The sequence below is a fragment of the Sceloporus undulatus genome, chromosome 7 (genome assembly GCF_019175285.1).
Source record: "Sceloporus undulatus isolate JIND9_A2432 ecotype Alabama chromosome 7, SceUnd_v1.1, whole genome shotgun sequence".
Lineage (NCBI taxonomy): Eukaryota > Metazoa > Chordata > Lepidosauria > Squamata > Phrynosomatidae > Sceloporus > Sceloporus undulatus.
The window spans coordinates 50,560,438-50,580,829 of record NC_056528.1 but is presented as its reverse complement, the minus strand read 5'-3'; the positions used below and the strand labels follow the sequence as shown (position 1 = coordinate 50,580,829).

At 46.0% G+C, this 20,392-nt stretch overlaps 1 protein-coding gene across 1 annotated transcript in view; it reads left to right on the top strand.

Annotated features, from left to right (window-relative positions):
• MSN (moesin) overlaps positions 1 to 18,571 on the top strand; it is a 41,039-nt gene extending 22,468 nt beyond the window's left edge. Inside the window, exons 2-13 of the mRNA XM_042477885.1 lie at positions 1,300 to 1,383; positions 5,693 to 5,788; positions 7,017 to 7,291; positions 8,037 to 8,120; positions 8,293 to 8,439; positions 8,592 to 8,688; positions 9,144 to 9,307; positions 10,122 to 10,252; positions 11,395 to 11,555; positions 12,276 to 12,368; positions 14,342 to 14,575; positions 15,333 to 18,571. Of these exons, the coding sequence (XP_042333819.1) occupies positions 1,300 to 1,383; positions 5,693 to 5,788; positions 7,017 to 7,291; positions 8,037 to 8,120; positions 8,293 to 8,439; positions 8,592 to 8,688; positions 9,144 to 9,307; positions 10,122 to 10,252; positions 11,395 to 11,555; positions 12,276 to 12,368; positions 14,342 to 14,575; positions 15,333 to 15,497 (1,731 nt within the window). The 3' untranslated portion in view covers positions 15,498 to 18,571. The remainder of the gene's footprint in view (positions 1 to 1,299; positions 1,384 to 5,692; positions 5,789 to 7,016; positions 7,292 to 8,036; positions 8,121 to 8,292; positions 8,440 to 8,591; positions 8,689 to 9,143; positions 9,308 to 10,121; positions 10,253 to 11,394; positions 11,556 to 12,275; positions 12,369 to 14,341; positions 14,576 to 15,332) is intronic.
• The last annotated feature ends 1,821 nt before the right edge of the window (positions 18,572 to 20,392 follow it).

Here is a 20,392-nt window from a genome sequence, read left to right as displayed (position 1 = left end):
TTGAAAGGTCCTGTCACAAGGAGGCTTAGCAGATAGTAGTACCAGGCACCGGGCAGCCCTGTCTCTCATGTCTCTTTCCCTCCGGCCAGATATTGTGGCTGGAGCAGCAGAAAGGAAGGCAGGAGGTGGGAATCGTTCCTTACTACACTTTGCAAGGCTGAATGTTAAGGTGGAATGCCTCTCTCCACCTTTATGACCAGGTAAAACAATGATGGCAAGGTGGAGAAGGATTTCCAAGGAAGGTTTACAGGTAGAGAGGCCAGCATTTCTGGCTCCAGTCTGGTGTGCTTAGATCTTAGGCATCCAAGTTGCACATTGCAGGCTCTTTCAGATTAAAACACCACCATGGCTCTGGATCAGGAGAAGTAATCATAAAATGTCACATAGGGAGAACGGTGACACATCTCCCCTTCAAAAAATCTCACTTTATAAGCCGCTGGTAAAGAGCATGGCAAGGAGAGCGCCACAAAGGCAGCCAGGTGTGTTCCTTTGGCTCAGCCTTTCCCAACCTTTCCACCATAGAGGAACCCTTAAAATAATTCTCAGGGACATACCTGCATTAAAAAGTTACAGAGTCTCCCATGTCTAAAATGCTCAGGACTAGGAAGTGTTTGGGATCACAGATATGTTCAGATGTTGTAACATTGGCATATCCATAAAGGGATGGAAGCCAAGTCTAAACACAAAATTCATTTATGTTTCATTATACACCTTACGCACATTGCCCCAAAGCAGTTTTATGAAAACAAACATTTTAAAATAATTTTGTGCATGAAACAAGCTTTGCATACGTTGAACCGTCAGAAAGCAAAGGGGTCACTGTCTCAATTACCTATGGGGACAATTTAGGATTTTGGAGTGTTTTGGAAATTCCAGATAAGGGACATTCAACTTGTGTATCTATATAGCTCATATAAATGAATAAATGGTTTTTGCTGATGATCTCTTGTGGAACCTCAACCAGGGAATCCTGGTTTGAGAGGCTCTGCTCTAAATGGATGTTCAGTGTCAGGTGTCCTCCATGACCTCCAAGTGGTCCTCCGAAGTCCCAGGAGAGGATGAGATTGCTGTAGCTGCTATGGGAACATTGCTGGACAGCAGGCCCACAGGTTCAAAGCATGGATGCAACCATCCCAGCAGATCTCATTTGGGAAGTCCAAACTGATATGTCTTTGGTTTGAACCCTTGAGATGTGGATGATGGCTTCCAGGCTTTGCAAGAAGAAATCACTGGTCTAAGACTATTCTGGGTTTTGTATACCGTCATTAAGGGTTAATTTCATTCTCTTCCTTATTCCAGATCAGCGTGCGAGTTACCACCATGGACGCCGAGCTGGAGTTTGCCATCCAGCCGAACACAACTGGGAAACAGCTGTTTGACCAGGTGAGATCGAGTCAAGCCTCCGAAACAGTGTAGGTTGAGTTGATGTTGGATGTCAGGAGTTGGGGAGTCTAATACTCGGAAGCGCATGTTCTCCGTTATGAGACTATAAGCCGACCTTGGTTCCCATATTGTGAGAAAGGCTGGTTATAACTTAAATACAACAACATTCAAAAGAGAGAGAGAGATCCAGCAGAAACATTTTGCTGCTGTGCTGCTAATCATGGACAGAACCTTTCCACACCTTGGGCCTCATGTTTTTGGTGTCCGAATAAACTCAGCGTTCAAAAATAAACATCGGATCTTCCTGTGCAGAAATGTTTATTCTGGATTTTTATTTTTCTGCCCTTTTAATGTCCTGTTTACAGGCAGCTGGACCAACATGGCCTCCTCCCTAGTGCGCTCTCTTTGCGTCTCTCTACTGAACGGTGGCTTGCTTTCACATGCAGCAAGGCTGGGCACTTTGCAAAAGGTTAAGGGGGCTTTGTTTGAGTTCTGGAGGCCATGCAGATTGCCCAAAATGCCACTTTTGGGGGGAAGGCCAAGTGTTACAAAAAAAATTCCAGGGTGCTGCGTTTTGCCCAAACTTGAGGTTCAGTATTTTCAGTGGTCTGAAGCAATAATGGTGTCTCTGGGAATCAGATTCAGTTTGTTCATGTAAGGTGAGGGTAGTTTGGCCATATTTTGCCTTCCCTTAAAGCTGCCCCTCTCTTCCATGGGAACAGGGGAGTTATGGGAAGAAACAGGCAAAACCAAGTCAGAGTATTCTTTGTCTAGGAAAACCATGTAAAATTAATGGGGTCACCATTAGTGGACAGGTGACTTGAAGGCACAAGGAACCAGATACCATCTGATCTTGGAAGCTAGGCAGGGTCAGCCCTGGTTATTGCTTAGATGGGAAACCAGAAAGGAATACCAGGCGCTGGAGGTTCTGTTTCAGATGAAGGAACTGGCAAAACCACCTCTGCCTAAAAAACCCTGAGAAAAAATTCGTGAGGTCACCATAAAGTGATAGACAACTTGAGGGCACCTGTTAACCTAAATATCCTGAAGGCACCATTAGATCCTATGTGAGCTCAACAGGGTCAGCCCTGGTTGGTCCTTGGATGTGAGCCCACCAACCAGTCCCCAAGTGCTGTAGACTCTATTTCAGAGGAAGGACCTGGCAAAATGACCTCTGGGTATTCCTTACCTAAGAAAACTCGGTGAAATCCATGGTGTCACCATAAGCTAATAGGCAAATTGAAGGCTCAAACACATGCAGACAAGGCCCCAGATCCCATCTGAACTTGGAAGTTAGGCTAGGTTAGCCCTGGTTAGTACTTGGATGGGAGACCACCAGTGAATACCAGGTGCTATAGGATATATTTCAGAGGAAGGAACTGGCAAAGCCACCTCTGACGATCCTTTGCCCAAGAAAACCCTACAAAGTTCATGGGTTTGCTATAAGTCTGGCAGGAGACTCAAAGGCACAAAGAGGGCCTGAAGTGATCCAGAGAAGGTTTTGCCTGGACCTTTGCTCCGGTGACGGAGGGTACAGACTAACAATGATGGGTTTTATGTTGGCTTGTTTTGTAAGAGAGGTCAGGAATTTGGGAGCTGCCTCTGCTCCTATTCCAGGGTCCTGATAAAGGCCGTAATCTGCACTTTTTCCAACGCTGCCCTGGAATTTAGCAACTGTCTCTGGACAATTGCAAGAGGAGGAAGTTGCTTTGCAAAGGAAATGCCCCATTCAGCCCTGGCCACAATGGGAAATAAAACCGATTGTTCCAGACCCTTATTATTATTATTTTGCTGCCTGACCGAATGGTCTTGGTTACGGATGGCGGGGTTTGGAGCAGGAAACAGCCTGGCTAACTTACTCTGTGTCTCTTTCCCGCTCCCTGATATCTTTGGGAAGGAAGGGTGAATCGGCAATGGGGCACGCCAAGCGGTTGAACTTAGCTGCTAATGTAATGCAGGGCTGAGCTTGAGTTATTTGGCTAGTAGCCACCGCGGCTGTGAATCAAAGATGCCGTCGGCTGCAAGATATAGCCATGTTAGTCTGTAGAATCAGTACATAGAGAGATCTCTTAGCACCTCTGAGACTAAAGAAAGAAATTGGCAGCATGAGCTTCTTTCATAGCCTTCAGTCTACTTCCTCAGATGCTTCGGAAATTAGGTTAAATCAGGTGTGTTTAGAGTGGAAGGGATGTTACAACCACATAGGATATGTATTTAGTACAGTTCTTGATACCACGGTTCAGTTAGGATATTGACAAATGCAGTCAGCCCTCCACGTTTGCAGCTTTGACTTTTGTGGTTTTGATTACAGTGCGCCCGCGTTATATGCGGCCTTGAGCTTATGTGCAAAGCTGTGTAGAGCCGTGCGGGAGCGCATGGGGCGTAAGGGGTGGCACATCCCATTTGAATGAATGGGGCGCACAACCATTGTTGCGCTGCCACGTGCACGAGCCCCATTCACTTGAATGTGGCTCAAGCATACGCGATATTTGGCTTACACGGGGGGGGGGGTCTGGGACGGATCCACCGCATAAGCCAAGGGCGCACTGTATTTGCAGATTTGGTTGACATGGTCCCTCTAGGAATCTCTAGCTCCTCCAGAGAAATTCTGCTGTAAACTGACCATAGACTTGTACTGGAGGATCTAGAGGTTACAAGAGAAAGCACTTCTCTAGACAGTTGTAGGTCCTCCAGCATGATTCTATGGTCAGCAGATATTGACCATAGAGTTGCACTGGAGGACCTAGAAGCACTTCTCTAGGCAGTTGTAGGTCCTCCAGCGTGATTCTAGGGTCAACCTTTGGCAGATGTTGACCATAGAGTTGCGCTCTAGAGGACCTAGAGATTCCTAGAGAGATGTTCTCTCGGGTTCAAAAAATAATAGTGGTTTTTTATTTGGGGTTTTTCCACATTCCTGGGGGTCCTTCACCCTGAACCCCAGTGAACTTGGAGGGCCCACTGCAATGCATGCCATAGGCAGGCTTATTTTATTCTATTTTTAACTGATTGTATGTACAGCGCTGTGTAAATTTACAGCGCTTTATACATAAAGCATAATAATAATAATAATAATAATAATAATAATAATAATAATAATAATAATAATAATAATAATAATTGCAAGGATATGAGATCATGCTATGGAGGTACTTTTGTGGACGTTTTTGAAATGAAGATAAAACATTGCTTGATGGAATGAAGGTCACCTTGCAATCCCTTCTTGGAGCCCTAGTTCTGGAGCCAGATGGAAGGCCATTGCCTGCTTCCTCCCATGGCTGCAGACCCGCTCCTTATCGGGTTTCTGGATAGCGTTTGGCAGCGGCTGCCTTTTCAGCACCTTCTAGAGACCCCTCCTTTGTGCGGATGGACAGCTGGACGCTGCGTCCGGATGTTTCCTATGAAGCCACATGGCCCTCCTTTTTCTTCCAGGCTTAATCTGTAGGTGTGTTCCTGGTTGTGAATAGAAGCATTTATCAACTACACAGATAGCTCTACATCACTATAAATATATTTTGCATTCACGTTTTAAAAGGTCATGGGTAATGGCTTAAAAAAACAAAACCTTACCGAAAGTCAAGGGTGAATTATCCTTTCCAGACTGACCTCCCGCTATATCTGTGCTTAGCTTGTGTTAAAAACACATAGGTCTGAATCCTGTTGTACTGCTACTCCCAGCAGCCCTAGCCAGTACAGCCAATGGCAAAGAATGCTGGGATCTGCAGTCCAAAAATGTCAGGAGGGCTAAATCCCACTTCTCTCACTGATCTGCTGTTTGGGATGCTGCTGGTGATGGCATGTTGTTATTGTTGTTGTGTACCTTGAAGCAAACTCCATGACAAACCTATCCTAGGGTTTTCTTGGCAAGATTTGCTACTCAGTAGAGATTTGTTCCCATTGCCTTCCCCTGAGGCTGAGAGATAGTGACTTGCCCAAAGACACCCAATGGGTTTCCATGGCTGAGCAAGGATTCAAACCCTGGTCTCCCAGCGTCCTACTCCAACATTCAAACCACTGCACCGCACTGGCTCTTGCAACGGCATTTCATACGTCTTCAGTTAGTAATTATAAATAATTGCTGGGATGGGCAGACCAGGTTTGGAGCCAAGCCCCAGTCTCTGCCAAAAAAATCACTCCCCCAAAAGCTGATATTTTGCGGTTGCTTCTGCCGAAATTGGTGTCCCTCCTCTTCCTTCGGCATTTCAATCGGCCTGGAGGTGGGTGACTTCTCCGTGGGTCTCCTTTCTCCTACTACCCTTTGTAAAGCTGCTGCTGACCAACATGCTCCCCTGTGTTTGTTGCCTCCAAACAGGTTGTGAAAACCATTGGTCTCAGGGAGGTTTGGTTCTTTGGACTCCAGTATCAGGACACCAAGGGCTTCTCGACATGGCTGAAGTTAAACAAAAAGGTACCAGTGTGTGCTTTTGTATGGCACGCCTTTCTTCTGTTGCACCTCTTCCCCAAAAAAATAAGGAACACTGCTTTTAGCAATTATTTGCATGCTTTGCACAATATGAGCATGCGCCCGAGATTGTGTTATGCACTCCACAACAGTAGTTGGGAAGCAAGTGTATATTAGATCTGCTTCTGGGTGTATTAGCCAGTTAGATAAGGTATCTATAAACGTCAAAAGTAGGAAAAGCTCAGTAAAAGATACAAGACATTAAAAATCTTCTGTGGTTAGTAGAAGATAACAGCAGCAGCTGCAAGAAAGCAAAGGGACAAAGTGCAAAAGTAAGGCTCATCTTTGATGGGCCTTGATTAAAAAAAAGCCCAGCAAGACCACTGCTGCTCCTTGGTATGTCTGCACTGCAGAAATAAAAGCAGTTTGGCCCCACTTTAACTGCCATGACTCAAGGCTATGGAATTCTGGGATTTGAGACCAAAACACAAGCCAGTGGGTTCAAATGGCAAGAAAAGAGATAGAAATATTGCGGTGTGACACCACTTTCACTGCCACGGCTTCTTCCTATAGAATCATGGGGTTTGTAGTTTGGTGGGCTCCAACACAATTATTATTGTTGTTGTTGTTGTTTATTTATATAGTGTCATCCACGTATATGGCGATTTACAGTAGCAGAATAGAACATTTGTAACTATTCCTATATGTATATATACATAAAAATAAAACACATTACATAGACAAAGATTCGTATCTGTTCTAAACACCATTCTTAAACATATATTGACAAATCTGAAATCTATAAAACAAACATGGAAAGACATTTGTAACTATTCCAGTAACATAAAATACAAAAAATACAGTATTGAAACACAACGAAACCTCACCCCCACCACCCACATATACAAAATGCAGAATTACTATTAGTAGTAGTAGTAGTAGTAGTAGTAGTATTGCTCTGACAGAGAAGGCTAAAGATCTTGTAAAGACTCCAAATCCCAGGATTGCATGGGATGGAGCTACAGCACTTAAAGTGATGTCCAACTGCATTATTTCTACCGTGTAGATGCATCCCTGGTTACACCAAACCCATTGGGTTTCTCCACTCTTTACATCCTTGCTGTCTCCCTCTTTCTTAATGTGCTCCCAATACTACAAAGCAAGGGGCTTGCATGCTCCAAAGGGCTGGGGCTTGCGATTTTTCTCAACCGGATCCCCGCTTCTCTCTACGCAGGTGACGGCGCAGGACGTGCGCAAAGAGAGCCCGCTGCTTTTCAAATTCCGCGCCAAGTTCTACCCGGAGGACGTGGCGGAGGAGCTGATCCAGGACATCACCCAGCGCCTGTTCTTCCTCCAGGTCAAGGAGGGCATCTTGAATGACGACATTTATTGCCCTCCGGAGACCGCCGTCCTTCTGGCCTCATACGCCGTCCAGTCCAAATACGGAGACTACAACAAGGAGGTCCATAAGCCCGGCTACCTGGCCAGCGACAAACTTCTTCCCCAAAGGTACCTTAGATGTGACGAGTTAAATGTCTTTGTATGTCTGTGAGAGAGGTTGCTGCTTTCCTTGGCCTCATTCCCACTACCTTTTAAACCAGATCGCAATTCAGATTGAATTGGTTCCAACGACCCTGGTTCCCACTTAAATTGATTTGCTGAAGCGATTCGGTTGGAGGGGGGGCATGCACCAGACCCATTTCAATTAACAATAATTATAATTTTTTTAAAAAATTGAAATATAGTTGCCCTTCCGTTTGCACAAACTTCATATCTGCGACCCTCTTGTACTTGCAAGGAGCAAACAGAGGACATTAAAATGGGGTGCGCACCCGAGGCGCATGCCCACAGCCGCTCATGGGCACATGCCCCCATTCACACCTATGGGGCTTGAATATTTGCAAAATTCTGTTTTCATGGGGGGGGGGGGGTCTGGAACGGATTTCCTACAAAACCAGGGGGTTGACTGTACAATGAAACTCTACCCCCACCCCCAAAATACCCCCCTATTACTCATCCCTCTACATTAAAGGGATTTATAAAATCTCGTTGGCATTGAGACCTTAAAAATGTGCAAAAAAGGGAAGGTGTAAGGCCTGGGCAACATGGAGCAGCGGAGTGGATACCTTTGGTTCTTCCGCATAATAATACTTTCCCGGCAAGGTGTTATGCCAAAATGTTTACTCCACCTCAGTCAGCATTTATATAGTATTACCCTTTTTGCTAATTTGTCTTGCTGCTCTTTGATTCCTAGAGTTTTGGAACAACACAAACTCAACAAGGACCAGTGGGAAGAAAGGATCCAGGTGTGGCATGAAGAACACCGGGGGATGCTCAGGTAAAGCTTGACCGTAGGCAAGTGACCCGGTGTGGTCACTTGGTCATTTGTGGTGTCACCCCCTCATTGACCGCCTCCTCCTGCCATTTCACACCATACAGATTATGATTCAGAGATGAAAGTTTAAAATCTGTTCTGTCCCCCTCACCTCCCTTTTTTATGGTACCTCTAGAGAAGATGCCATCTTGGAGTACCTGAAGATTGCGCAAGATCTGGAGATGTACGGCGTGAACTATTTCAGCATTAAGAATAAAAAGGGCTCAGAGCTTTGGCTGGGAGTGGATGCCTTGGGGCTCAACATCTATGAGCAGAATGACCGGTAAGGAAAACTATTCCTTAATCTATAACATAACATAAGTCCTTCGCTGGTGAGAAATAATGAACATATACTGTTTGAATGCAGGGAGACACTTGGGCTATAGTTGCCTTAATTGGCCTGGCTTTTGAAATGGTTGATTTCCAACTTTGCAGGTTAACTCCCAAAATTGGATTCCCTTGGAGTGAAATCAGGAACATTTCCTTCAACGATAAGAAGTTTGTAATCAAGCCGATCGACAAGAAAGCACCAGTAAGGCATATTTAATGGCTATGGATGTTTCTAGTCTAGTACTTGCACGTATTTGCCCAAAATCAGCAATTCAGAATAATTCAGGAATGTGTGTGTTGTAATGGGTTAGGGTTAAGGTGCCAAACTTCTACTGTAAAAGTGCTGTGTTTTTTTGGGTAGGCTTGGGATGAGGATGAGGATGGAGAGCATGAAGCTGCTTCCATTGGCAATGTTGCAAATTCAAATAAGGTCTGGCCAAACAGAATAGAATAAACATGCTTAAATAATGCATCTGAGGAAGTAGACTGACGTCTAGGAAAGCTCATGCTGCCAACTTCTTTATTTCAGTGAGTCTCAAAGGTGCTACAAGATCTCATTAGGTACAGGCAGCTACTCTTTGAGACAAAGAAGGGCAAGTGATGTAGATGTTCACGTATTTAATCCAGTGCTTGTTCTTTTTTTAAATCCCTTTGCAGGACTTTGTATTCTATGCCCCTCGGCTAAGGATTAACAAGCGCATCCTGGCTCTTTGTATGGGGAACCATGAGCTCTACATGCGCCGGCGCAAGCCAGACACGATAGAAGTGCAGCAGATGAAAGCGCAGGCCCGGGAAGAGAAGCATCAGAAACAGATGGAGAGGTGCGTTTACTATTGCTCAAGGGGAGCAAACAGGGAGAAGAGCATTGCCAAGCTGGCAGGGATCTCAGGATGCCAGTGCAACTCTATGGTTAACTCCCAGCAGAGTTGCGCTGGAGGACCTACAGATTCTTATCAATCAAGCAACCAATTGATCAATCATTCGTTTACGGTCATGGACCAAATATAAAATAAAGTGCATAAAATTCATAAAAATACATAGAAATACAACTAAAATTCATAAAACACTAAATACAGATGGCTAACTGTTTCCGTCTGAATCCCAACAATTAAAAGCAAAGAAAGGTAAAATGTTAAAAATTCCATAGCTAAGACTAATGTTAAAATTTGTCTACAAACATCGGAGTCCCCAAATAGGAAGGAGAGATAAAACCTTTCTCTTCTCCCTGGAAACTTATGTAAAATTGGAGTGATTCGTCTAAAACAAATTCTTTGGTAAAATGGACAGTATAATAAAACACGATCAATGGACTCTATTTCTAGATTTAAACATGGGCAATTATGCTTGTCAAATGGATTTTATATTTACCTTCTAACATGGTTGGTGGCAGCGCATTAAAACGTGCCATAGTAAAAGCATGTTACAGATTCCTAGAGGGAACCTATTAATCAGATCTGCAAATAATCTGCGAAATTCAAAGCTGACTGCATAGCAGGTCAGCATTAAACTGGAATTAAAACCACCCACAACTTTAAAAACACCCCATTGGGGTCATAACTCAGTTAAAAGCAAATCTGTTGACCAGCTCGGTTCCGCTTTTCTGTTACATTTGTCCCCTGCCTCTTCTCAACGCAGAGCCTTGTTGGAGAACGAGAAGAAGAAGAGGGAGATAGCAGAGAAGGAGAAGGAGAAGATCGAGCGCGAGAAGGAGGAACTGATGGAGCGGCTCAGGCAAATTGAGGAACAGACCAAGAAAGCACAGCAAGGTGAGCAGGGGAACATCTTCCATCCTATTGTGCACCACCTCGATCCTGACGGAGAGGCGGGATATAAATAAAATTATTTATTATCATTATTATCATTATTATCATTATTATTATTATTATTAACTTCTCCTTTGGTTGGAGCACCTCACAGCTCCACTTTGGGTCAACCAGTCGTGGCAAGATTTTGCCTGGACCCATTTCCTGCTTCCTTTAGTGCAGCGGTTCTCAACCTGTGGGTCATGATCTCTTTGAGGGTCGAACAAGGATCGCCTAAGACCCAGGGTTGGTGCCATAATCTATAATGTGCAGCAACTCTCAACCTGTGGATTGCGGCATCAAGAAGGCTGAGAACCGCAGCTTTAGTGGGATTTGAACAGGGGTGTGCAAAGTATGACCCATGGGCCACGTGAAGCCCTCGAGGCTCTTTTTGTGGCCCTGTGGGTAAAACAAAACAATGCACTCTGAAGGGTGTGAGGGTCATTTTTGCCACATTTCAAGTGTCCTGGTCATCTTAGGACCAGGAGAGACCTTTTTAGATACCAAGAAGTGACCTCTAGCTTCTTCCTGTCATATGAAAAGCCTCTCCTGGGCCTAAAATGGCTAAGAGGTGGCAAGTCAAGGGTGAAAATAGTCCCCATGGGTCATAGAGGCTGTTTGGGGCAAAGAGGGGGGGTTCTTTTGCAAAGGGGATGTGGTCATCTAAGACCTGGGAAGGTAATGTGGCCTCCTCATAGTTGCCCATGATTTTATGATCTATGCTGGCTCTGCACCTGGCTTGTGCTTCTGCTCACCTTGAGGGGCTTCTCTTTAGTGCTTCTTGCAAGCTTGGTGTGTCTTTGAACAAGCTGAAGGTGTAATGAAACATAAAATGAGTTTTGTGTTTATACTTGGGTACCATTTTCAAGGTATCTCATTATGTATATGCAAATATTCCAAAAATCCAGGGAGGGGGGAAATCTGAAATCCAAAGCCATTTCTGGTCATAAGCATTTTGGATAAGTGAGACTCAAAATCTATCCTGTTTTATGGGGCTTTTTAAAAGCCACCTTGGATCCCATCTCAGGAGAAAGGTGGGGGGTATACATTCAAGGAATGAAATGGATCAGTAGATAAATAAATATAACATTTGTTCCCCTCTTCAGAGCTGGAGGAACAGACCCGCCGGGCGCTGGAGCTGGAACAGGAGAGGAAGCGCGCCCAGGAGGAAGCAGAGAAACTGGCGCGGGAACGGCGGGAGGCCGAGGAAGCCAAAGAGGCCTTGCTGAAGGCATCTCACGACCAGAAGAAGACCCAAGAGCAGCTGGTAAGGACCCTTCTCTGGAAGGCTCAGCCTGAGATCTTAGGCTTTGCATCCCTGTATTATTTTGGGAGCCCTTATCTCTGCTGCGCCATTAACTGAAGCAACAGAAACACGAAGGGCAGGACCATTCAGCAAGGAACTAGAACATCCCAAGCAAGGATGTGGGAAGAGGCAGCTCTCCTGGAGTTGTTGGGCTGCGACTCCCATAAGCCCCAATCAGGATGAGGAACACTAAGAACTTTAAATGCATCAGTGAGGATCATGTGGCCAGCTTGAGATTTTTGGATGACAACTTCCATCAATACTAGCCAACTTAACAGAAGGTGAAGAGCTAGGAGTTCCATCCCTGGAGTAGTAAAGGCTTGAATTGCTTTTATAAACACTTCTGTTCTCTGGAAACTAGTTTTGCAAAAACCACACATGTTAAGTTTCCTTCGCCCAACTGCCTTGGATCCTCCGCCAGCAGAAATGAAATTCAATCAATCGATTGATCTATAGATGACACTACCCCCAATTGGGTCAAGGTTAAACTGTTGCAAGACTGTCAGGTTTGTAGTGCAGCTGCACCCTGTATTTGCAGCAGAAATGCTGGGGGGCGGGGGGGGGGGGAAACCAACAACAACACACACACAAAAGACCAAATTAGAAAGTAGTTGGTTAAGCTAGCATTTTAATACCACCTCCTTTTCTTCTTCAGTAACGTTGTTCTCTTAATTTTTACAGGCTGCTGAGATGACGGAGCTCACAACCAGGATCTCGCAGCTGGAAATGGCTCGGCAGAAGAAGGAGAGCGAAGCCATGGAGTGGCAGCAGAAGGTGAGCAAGGCTTCTTTGCTCTCCTCTGAAAGGGACCCTTTTATTCCTTCTTGTTGGAGGAGAGAAGGAGCCTCTCTCCAAACCTTGTTGTCTCTCCATAAAGCCTAGTAAGCCTCTGGTTGTTGTTGTTGCTATTATGTGCCATCAAGTTGGCTTTGGCTTCTGGAGACCCTGTGCATGAGAAACCTCCAAAGAACCCTGTTATAAGCTGTCATGTTCAGGTCTGGTGCTTCAGGGCAGCTGTGGCTTCTCAGATTGAAGGATCAATTCATCCATTAGCTTCCCAATGAATCATGTCATCTCATCATGCAGTGGTTCTCAACCTTCCTAATGCTGCAACCTTTTACTACAGTTCCTCATGTTGTGGTGACCCCCCCAACCATCAAATTACGTTGCTAAGACCATTGGAAATATGTGTTTTCCAATGGTCTTAGGTGACCCCTGTGAAAGGGTCGCTTGACCCCCAAAGGGGTCACAACCCACAGGTTAAGAACCATTGTCATAATGTGTCCAAAATACAATAGCCTAGGATTAGTCAATTTGGCTAGTACAGTGGGCCCTTGGTATACGCGGGGGATCCATTCCGGACCCCCCTGCGTATACCAAAATCCGCATATGCTCAAGTCGCATTTGATCCCAATGGCGGCGCTCATGCACAAAAGTTCCCTGGCCTCCCCTCCTCTCCTGCCTTCCCTTCCTCATTTCCTTCCTTCCTCCCTGCCTTCCTCCCTCCCTTCCCTCCTTCTTACTTACCTTGAAGGCCTCCGTTTGCCGCCGCCACTGCTGGAAAAGTCAGGTGGCGGCAGCAGCAGCAGCAGAGGCCAAGCCTCAGCCTCCTCACCACTGCTGTAGATGGCAGTGCTAGAGGCACCGATGACGGTGCTGGAGGCCTCTTGGCCCAGATCAGCACCGCCACCGGACCTTTCCTGCGGCGGCGGTGAGGAGGCAGAGCCGCCGCGCCGGAGGCCTTCAAGGCCTCCAGCGCCGGCATCTGGCCTCCTTGAGGCCTCCGCCGCCGCAGAAGGGCCGGATACCAGTGTTGGAGGCCAAGAGGCCCTAGCGCCGATACCTGGCTTTTCCGTGGCTGCGGCAGCAACAAGGAAGCCGGGTGACGGTGCGGGAGGCCTTGAAGGCTTCTGGCGCTGCTGCCCTCTGCGCCTCCTCTTCGAAAGGAAAAGCGCGGAGGTGGCAAAGAGGAGGCCTCTTGGCCTCCAACACCGGTATCCGGCCCTTCTGCGACGGCAGAGGCCTCGAGGAGGCCGGATGCCAACGCTGGAGGCCTTGAAGGCCTCCGGTGCGGCGGCTCTGCCACCTCACCGCCGCCACAGAAAAGGTCCGGTTGCGGTGCTGTTCAGGGCCAAGAGGCCTCCAGCACCGGCATCGGGCCCTTCTATGGCGGCAGCAAGGAGGCCTGGGCCTGGCCTCTGCTGCCGCCGCCGCTGCCACCACCCGGCTTTTCCCACGGCGGCGGCGGCGGTGGTGAACGGAGGCCTTCAAGGTAAGTAAGAGGGAGGGAGGGAGGCAGGAGAGGAGGGGAGGAGAAGGAAATTGTTCCTAATGGCGGCGCGTGTGCACGCGTGCCACCATTGGGGACAACTTCCCAATTTGCCATTCTTGTATTGGCAAATCCGCGGATGGCAAATCCGCCTATCAGAAGGGCCGACTGTATTGAAGAGCTCGGGCTTGATTTGCTCCTTGGTCCCATTCATTTCTCTTTCTGGAAGTCCGTAATATCTATACAACTCTATTCTAGCATCATATTTCAGTTGTTCATCATATTTCATCCAGACTTCTTTCTTCATTGTCCAGCTTAGTAGCTAGAAATACTATGGCATGGGTGATGGCCATTCCCCATCCTGAAAGCCTGAGCAGAAGAAGTGCTGATGTTGGGTTCTTGTCTCGCGTTGGAGGCTCTTCCTTGATCCCTGGCCCACTGGTGGGGATCCTGACGTCTTCCTCTTCAATCCTTGCAGGCCCAGATGGTCCAAGAAGACTTAGAGAAAACTAAAGAAGAGCTGAAGTCAGCCACAAGCACCTCTCACGTCTCTGAGCCCATGCAGTCGGAGAATGAGCATGACGATGAGCAGGACGAGAATGCTGCAGAGGCGAGCGCTGAGCTGAGGGCACATGCCTCCATCAAGGACCGCAGCGAGGAGCAACGGACCACGGAGGCAGAGAAGAACGAGCGGGTTCAGAAACACTTGAAGGTAAAGTGAGACTTGTTCCACTTTGTAGGAGGTGGAAAGCAGGAGGAGGCTTGATCTTACAAGAGGTTCGGGGATCTATTGTTGGTTATGGCAGCTCCACTAGTGTCTTTCCAATAAATGTAGGGCAGGAGCCCCTAGGGGTTATAGAATCACAAGCTGTCCATTCCTCCAAGACAGGGGCTTGGACTAATGGTTCTTGCGCTTCCTTCCAACTCTTATGACTCAACAGTTATGAGGAAATAGCTTGAAATCCAGGAAAGCTCATGCCTATAAGTATTTCTTCGTAATTGTTGAGTCATAAGAGTCGGAAGGGAGCGCAAGGCCACCTAGTCCAACCCCCTACCATGGAAGAATAGATAGCTAAAGACCTCCTGAAAAATGGCCATCCAACCTCTTTTTAAAGACCTTCAAAGATGGAGACTCCTCTGTCCTCCAAGACAGTCAGTTCCACTGTCAAATAGCTCTTGCAGTAATAAAGTTCTTCCTAATTTTTAGATGAAATCTCTTTCCTTGAAATTTGAATCTAATGGTTTCTGTCCACTGTTTCATGACTCTATTGGCTCATGTACCTGTCTAGCCTTTCAGGAGCTCCAGTATGCTGGTGCGGTGGGTTGACTAGTGGTGGGCAGTGTGAATATTTGAAACCACCGCCAGGCTGAGCCATCTCAGGGCAATGGGTGACTTGTTTCCTCCTGGCTTGTATCCAGTGGCCAACCTCTTTTTTTTCCTCTTCCTTTTCCTCTGCTGTCCTCTCCAGGCGCTTACATCTGAACTGGCCAACGCTCGAGACGAGACAAAGAAGACAGCCAATGACATGATCCATGCCGAGAACATGAGGCAGGGCCGCGACAAGTATAAGACCCTGCGCCAGATCCGACAGGGCAACACCAAGCAGCGTATAGATGAATTTGAGTCCATGTAATCATTCCTGCCTCCACTCCGCCTGCACTCTCCTACCCTTCCTTCCTTCCCTCCTTCCTTCCTTCTCTCTGTCCCTTTTTCCCTGCTCTCCTTCCCCTTTCTCTTCTTCACCTGCGTTGTGCTGGAACCACTACAGAAGAGTGACCACAGTCTGTCTTTAGCATTCTGTGCAGACTCTGCCATTCTGTTACAGGACCAAAAAAAGAAAGTCAAAAAATCAAGTCAGTTGTGCCTTACTGAAAATGTAAGACTCATCCTTTGCTTAATTGAGGCTGCAGCGAGAGTCCGTGTGGCTTTTTTAGGATGCTTCCGATGGTATCAGCAATGCTTCTGGTACAAGCCCCATGCGGTGGTGCTTAACAGGAAGGACCTCTCTAGCCTTGGTTGCCAACGCCTGGAGAGACCCACTTTGCCTAGTCCTAATGCATAAAGGCTTGCCATAGTATTGGGACCCTCTGTTTTTCCAAGCCCCACTAGTTTTAACACTTTGGGACCAGGAGATAATTGCTCTAGAAGGAGAAGTTAAGAGGGTCAAAAATTGTGTGCACTCTTTCCCCAAAGACCAAAGCTTTTCATGATCCCTGAGATTTAGCAGACCAAACAGATGCCTCTGATCTTTACAGTATTTTGCATGTGCCACCAGCTGGTAAGCTTGAAAGAGTCCATATTCCTTAATCGTGATTAATGGACCTGCATTGGGAATATTCCTCTCCTAAGCACAACTTTTTGCCATATCCCCAAGGAACAACATTTTGGTGCCTTTTTTTTCCATTTCTTTTATCTTGCCAACCTGAACCTGAAGTGTTTGAAATAGGATTTGCATTAGCCATGAATCCCAGCAAAAGCGGTGCAAACCCATGCATTCAGCCTTATCAAGGCAGATCTCCAGCACAGTCACCTCCTTGTGCCTTATTACACATTGATTCCCTCTTAACACTTATATATCCATCATGCTACCTGTGTTGTTTCCATGTCTCACTTCTCCACACCACCAACTGTTTGCATTTTTGTCAGGTCTGCCCTTGAGTTTAAAAGAATAAAGAGAGAGAAATCTTTCTCTTTCTGCTGCCTTAAACATGGGGAGATAGCAGGTTGCCCCCTTTTTAAAAGATCTCTCACCTTGGAGTGCCTTTTGCCCTTTCAATTTCAGAAAAAGGAAGAAAGAAAGAGACCCAGAATCTCTGGCTTTGCTTTTGGCCACTTGCAACCGTCTAACTAATGGTCTGAAATCCAGACAGCGATGCTTGGTGCCACTTTGCTGCCAAGCATTCATTGGCGCTCCCTTTTCCGCGGGAGTTGGCCGCTCATTCCTGCCTGTGCAACGACCCCAAACCATCTCTGATAATTGGGAAAATTGAACTCGGGGAAGGAATGTAGCTACAAAAGGCTGGAGCCTGGAGGGAAAATCCTTTTGGAGGAGAATATGGCCTTCCTTTTACTCTCTCCAACATGGATTCCGTTCAAAGAGACGCTCCTCTGCTCTTCTGATTTAGCATCCTTTTTTTAAACCATCTCCTGCACCCAGTTATCTTTAGAGTCTCCCCAGTCCTCCGTTCCCTGAATTGCTCCTCTTTTCCACCATTGACATTCCACTTTCAGGATGTATTAATGCCAAAAAAAGGTATGATTTTTTAAAACAGGAATAAATGGAGGCAGATGAGCGTAATTGCTAAAAACTGCTTGGAGAGGATGGAAAGAGGTTCGCGTAACTTAACACCTGCGAGGGCACTAAAGATTTTGCAGCATTTCCCATTTTTAGGGCTCCATCTTACCTCTTTGGGTAGCAAGATACTGGCGCCATAAGCAACACTGGTTGCTGGGAGATGTCCCTCAAAGCCACTCTTCAACTCCTCCCCAAAGATCACTGTTTTTTAAGCGTCCATTGTGTGCGTTTTGTAAATTTACTCCTTTCCCCTCCAGATACAGTGTGCCTATTAGGGTGCATTGGAGATGAGGCCAGCCTTTTTTCTCCTTCCTCCCCTTGAAAAATATACAACCTTGTTGCTTTAAAAAGGATTGTAAGAACCACTTTGCATTTTCTCTGCCTAAGAGGCTGTGGCTCTTTCCATTTTCATTACCAAATTGCCATTGAAGTGCCCACGGCTTGCCAGTTTTCTCCTTTGGACTGTGCTCTTTGCTGGCATGCTCTGGATGCAAAGCCACTTTTCAAGCAAATATACCTTGCTTGCAAGATCAGCATTGGACTAAATAAAGCAGTCCAGGCCTTGCTGCGTTGTCCGGGGCAATTTGTGGCTCATCCCAGCCATTGGACTCCCTCTCCCGCTCACTCCCAGTTAGCTCCCAGTAGAGGAACAAAACCAACTGGTGCCAGGGAGTCTTAACTCCTGCTGTAGTCGGTTCAGCTCTTTCCCCTCATCTTTTACCAGTATTATGTATTCCAGTGGGTATCTAATGATAACTGATTTCATCCTCTCTCTCTTTGTTTTTGTTTTTCCTAGCTATGCACAATTAGAAAATGTTAATCTTGGAAGTGTTGAGGAGGGAGGGAAAGGCAATGCTCCCTCCCTTCTCCATGGAAAAAGAAATATGTATACTGTATTGTAAAGAGATGATATTTTGCAGGAAATTTAATGTAAGAAGCACTCAGTATTACAATGAGATTTCTAGATACCTTTTTTTTAATTATTAGTTAGTATCCATGGAGGTGTTCCTCCTCCTCCTCCTCCTCCATTCCCTCCTCCACCATTTTGTTTACTGCTATTTCTTGGATAACATACTTTTTCCTCTCCGGAGGAGGAGGGGAAATCGCCCTATTAAACTTTCGTTTTGTTTTGTTTTGGTCTGGCTTTATATTTCTGTTTTGGAAGAGAGAGAAAAAAAGATGCTGTAAATTATGTCTACTCTTTAACTTTTGACCAACCTTTTTACATGTTAACAATTAAAAACACCAGTTCCTTCCCCCGGGAGGGACTGCAAGGTCAGTCAGGCTGCGTATCGATGTGGTCAGCCACAGAGATTCCGGCCGTTCGGACGCTGCGTGCTCAAAGGGGTTTTGTTAAAAGTCCATCCCCTGTTCCCTCTTCATCCAGTGCCAATAAAGTTTAGATCAGTTGACTCCTTGGTGCCTCTTTCTTGCATTAATTCTTGCTTTTGAGTACCTTCAAGTTAACTCCTTGGTACCTTTTTCTTGCATTGCTTTTGTGTTGAGTGCCTTCAGTTTGACTCCTTGGTGCCTCTTTCTTGCATTGTTCTTGCTTTTGTGTGCCTTCACGGTGAACCTATCACAGGGTTTTCTGGGGCTGAGAGTGTGTGACTCTCTCACGGTCCCCCAGTGGGTTTCCATGGCTGAATGGGGATTTGAACCATGATTTCCCCACACACACATTCTTGCTAAAAAGTCACTTTCCAAGAATAGCGGATACTTGCAAGAGGCCAAGCTGAAGGTGAATTTTGGTAGAGGAATAAGCAGGAAATCATGCAAGAAAAAAAGCCAGCATGATGTGGGGGTTTGAGCATTGGACTCCAACTCTGGAGATCATGGTTTGAATGCAGTGAATTGGCTGTTTTAAGGGTTGAGGAGTGCTGGGTGTTGCAGTCCAACATCTGGAGAGCAGCTTGAGCCTCACTCCAGCACTATTTATTATTATCTATCCAAAGTATTTCTGTATCGCCTTCCAGCCCACAAGGGCTCCTATGGTGATGAACAAATAAAGACCACTTAAAACAATGTGAAGATAAAACCATTTTTAAAAAATGCATTAAAATACTCTCTAAAAATTCCTAAAAGCAGTCTAAAAACAGTCCTAGAACCCAGTTTTAAAACAGCAGTTTCCTTGCATTCGAACCATGATCTCCAGAGTAGTAGTCCAATGTTATTTCCTTCTTATTCCTCTACTGGATTTCACCTTCAACTCTGCAAATATCTGCTACTATTCTTGGAAAGTGACTTTTTCATAATGAAGGTTATTATTTCTATAATGATCAACAAGCTTTCAGGAAAAGAAAAGGGAAACTACACGGCAATTCTAAAAGCAAAATCACAACCTCCTAAACACTTGGTTGGAGTGTTGTTAGAAAGATTGAGGAAGCAACCATCTGCATGCAGTTCACAAAGAGAGCTCTTTGTTAGTACACTGAGGTCACTGAGTCCTGGGACATGAAGGTTTAATGGCCATTTTGGCCACTTTAGTTATGTAGAATGGGCTTGCTGTCCAGGACTACATCACAATTGAGGATGTTTAAAGTCGTAGTTGTGAATACATGTTGTGGTGCATTGTTTGCCTTCAAGTCATTTCTGACTTACGGAGACCTCAAGGAGAACCTCTCATGGGGTTTTCTTGGCAAGATGTGTTCAGAGGAGGTTTGCCATTGCCTTCCTTTGAGGCTGAGAGAGCATGACTTGCACAATAGGTTTACATGGCCAAGCTGGGAATCGAGCCCTGGTCCCCGGAGTTGTCCAAGAATCAAACCACAGTTGCTTTTGTGCACCACACACTTTATCATACAGCGACACCAGAAAGGACTTGCTCATTACTTGGTTGTGTTTGTGTTCCTTTGAGTCTCCTGCCAACTTACGGCAGCCCCATGGATTTCAAGTGGTTTTCCTTAAGCAAGGAATATTTGGAGGTGGTTTGCCATTGCCTTCCTCTGAAATACAGCCTGAATTTTTTGTTTCCAGGGAGCGAGGGGGAAGGAAACCTAAACTGTTGTTTTTGTTCCTGGGATTTAGGTACAGCACAATGACTTTTGGGGAGAGAATTGTAAAATGGTGTTGCCTGGAGGAATTAAACCTGTTTCCTTTGCTTGGTTGAACCACTAGAGAGTGCCCTGGAGTTGGCCATTCAGAGTCTCAGAGGTGCTGCAAGGGCTCTTAAGTCAGGAAATTTCCACCAATTCCCACAGCGAGGCAAATGCAACAAACGAAAGGCAGCAACA